At 37.4% G+C, this 2,400-nt stretch overlaps 1 protein-coding gene across 1 annotated transcript; it reads right to left on the minus strand.

The window, feature by feature from the left end:
- Window position 1: 1 nt before the first annotated feature.
- LOC106515808 (receptor-transporting protein 4) lies at window positions 2–2,096 on the minus strand. Its single transcript, XM_014005813.1, has 3 exons — window positions 1,688–2,096; window positions 731–902; window positions 2–390 (listed from the first exon to the last, which is right to left on the minus strand). The coding sequence occupies exons 1-3, from the start codon at window positions 1,701–1,703 to the stop codon at window positions 42–44; spliced, it is 537 nt and encodes a 178-aa protein (XP_013861267.1). The 5' UTR covers window positions 1,704–2,096; the 3' UTR covers window positions 2–41.
- Between the last annotated feature and the right edge of the window lie 304 nt (window positions 2,097–2,400).

The following is a 2,400-nucleotide window of genomic DNA, read 5'->3' on the forward strand; positions in this document are numbered from 1 at the left end:
CACACACACACACACACACACACACACACACACACACACACTCATTCACAGCCATCATCCTGATTGCAAATCCCCAGAGCACAGGCTTGACACAGTGCTTTCTCGTGGGGCTTGGTCCTCACTTTGCCAGAGGCCGTGGAGGAGCTGTTGTCCTCCTCGTCCTCCTCCCCGTAGCAATTCTTTCTGATTTTGGAAAAAAGCCTGAGCAGGCCGTGTTCCTCTTCTTTCTTGGTAAAACCGGGGAGGTCATATTCATCATCCTGGCAGCTGCGACAAGCCTGACCGAAGGGCCTCATGATGAYGGTTCCACGGCCTTGTCGCAGCCGGTAACGGAACACCACCATCACCCGAGCTGAAGACCAGACCTTATGGCAAGATCTACACTGAAAGCTGAGGGAGATCAGAGGAGAGATGCCCACATCAGACACATGGAGGTGTTTTCTGATGACTGGCTGTTTTTTTAACTAGTTATTTTATATAATGCTCATGTCTGTGTGTTTCATCGTATTTCTGTCTGGTAAAAAATTATTTAATTTATATTAGATGTACAACTGATTATCTTTTGGAGTAAACCTAGTCAATTTTACAGATTGGAGCTCAAATTYGATGTGGTAGTAGCTGAGAGCCATTAAAAACACATTCTGAGCATGATAAAGTCTTTGTCAATGTCAGTCACTTGACATATTTGAAAAATATCAATAATAAATAGTTTTTAAAAATCAGTTCATACCTTCCATAAGCACGGTGACAATAGACTTTCCAGCCTTTCTTCCTCTGGCCCTGTGTGACTTCATCTGTCTGGCTGTAGTTAAAGTTGAGAGTCCATTCGTCTCCATAATCCAGCTCATTGTCATCATACAGCAACTCATCAAACGTGTCCAGCCACGAGGATGGCRTCCAGTCTGTATGAGTAGAACAAAGGAAAAAATAAATGCATAAAAATACTGTTTGTTTGCACAGCTTCTGCAAGGATGAAACCAGCCCACATGTACAATTTACACAGGTGACGGGAAGATGTGTGTGAAGGTAAAATCTAACTTATATTATAATGACTAAATCTAAAATTATTTGCTACTTTAGCTAAATAAAATAACTTCTATCATAGTTTGACCACAAGGTGGTGCAATTTACTTAAAGTTCAGCCACAATTAAAGATGTTCTAAAGTAAAAAATATAAAGCATTTTAACCAGAAGTGGTCTTTTAAGTTGTTCAGGAGAGGATCTTGAACTAAAATAAGCTCAACATGTGAGAAGTATTTATTTTTTACATTAAGAAGCATGAACAATGAGGTTAGATCAACACTGTTGTTAATGCCAAAAAGGAAAAAAAAAGTCCTATAATCGTGGCATTAAGTAAACTTAAATAAAACTTGCTAAATAAACCAAAATAATCAACTGAATCTTCATTCATGACGGTAATAAAAACATTCAATAAAATACAATATATAAAAAAATCTAATGCTCTTTGCTCAGGAATAAAATTCTGTAAACTATTTTAATAAAAACCCTTTAAGGTAAAAATGTATGTAGAAAATAAACTTCAAACTTTCTGATGGATAGCTTAAAGTCTCCAACACTTCCTGTTTAAACAAAACTACGCTCTCAGATCTAAACAAAGACAGACGTGCCGTGGATTACAAATTCTATAAATGATAAATCCCACATGTTTAAACAGCAGTTGTGTTACCTGTGGGTTTGCTCATGGTGCTTTATAGTCCTGATGGTTGAAGAGGCTCTGAAGTGTCCCAGATGAAAATGGAAAACTGTAGCTGCAGCTCCAGGCTGGCTCTTATTTATCTGACTGAAGCTGTTGATACTCAGGAAACCGAAACCTAAAGTTACTTTCATTTTCCATCTCATGAGTCATGCACCACACATCACTAAGGAAAATAAACAAAACACTGTTGCACAGACTTTTTTACATGTTTATGTAAGGATTTGTGTTTTTGCTGTTTGTTTTGTTTCTCTGTATCACCACCCTTCAGTTCTGCTCAGTTTATCAGCTAGTTTTCTTCTCAGTAAACCATCTTCACCTGTTTTCACTCCCTTATTAACTCTCCCTCCTTGCAATTTCCCCTCTCCTTCAGTTTCTATTTAATCCTGGTTCAGTTTCCACACCCTCGCTGGATCACTGTTTGGTTTACCCCTCTGTCCTGGTCTCATTGTTTGTCTCTGTTCCTTATGGTTTTTGTGAGTTTTTGCTGCCTCGTCAGCTTTTTGCTTTTTGTTAAAATAAATAGTTTTGTTTTATTTTATACAGGTCCTTCACAAAAATTAGAATATTGTGATAAAGTTCATTATTTTCTGTAATGTACTGATAAACATTTAACTTTGATATATTTTAGATTCATTGCACACCAGCTGAAGTAGATCAAGACTTATTGTTTTAATATTGATGAT

The sequence above is a fragment of the Austrofundulus limnaeus genome, unplaced genomic scaffold (genome assembly GCF_001266775.1).
Source record: "Austrofundulus limnaeus strain Quisiro unplaced genomic scaffold, Austrofundulus_limnaeus-1.0 Scaffold32, whole genome shotgun sequence".
Taxonomy (NCBI): Eukaryota; Metazoa; Chordata; class Actinopteri; order Cyprinodontiformes; family Rivulidae; genus Austrofundulus; species Austrofundulus limnaeus.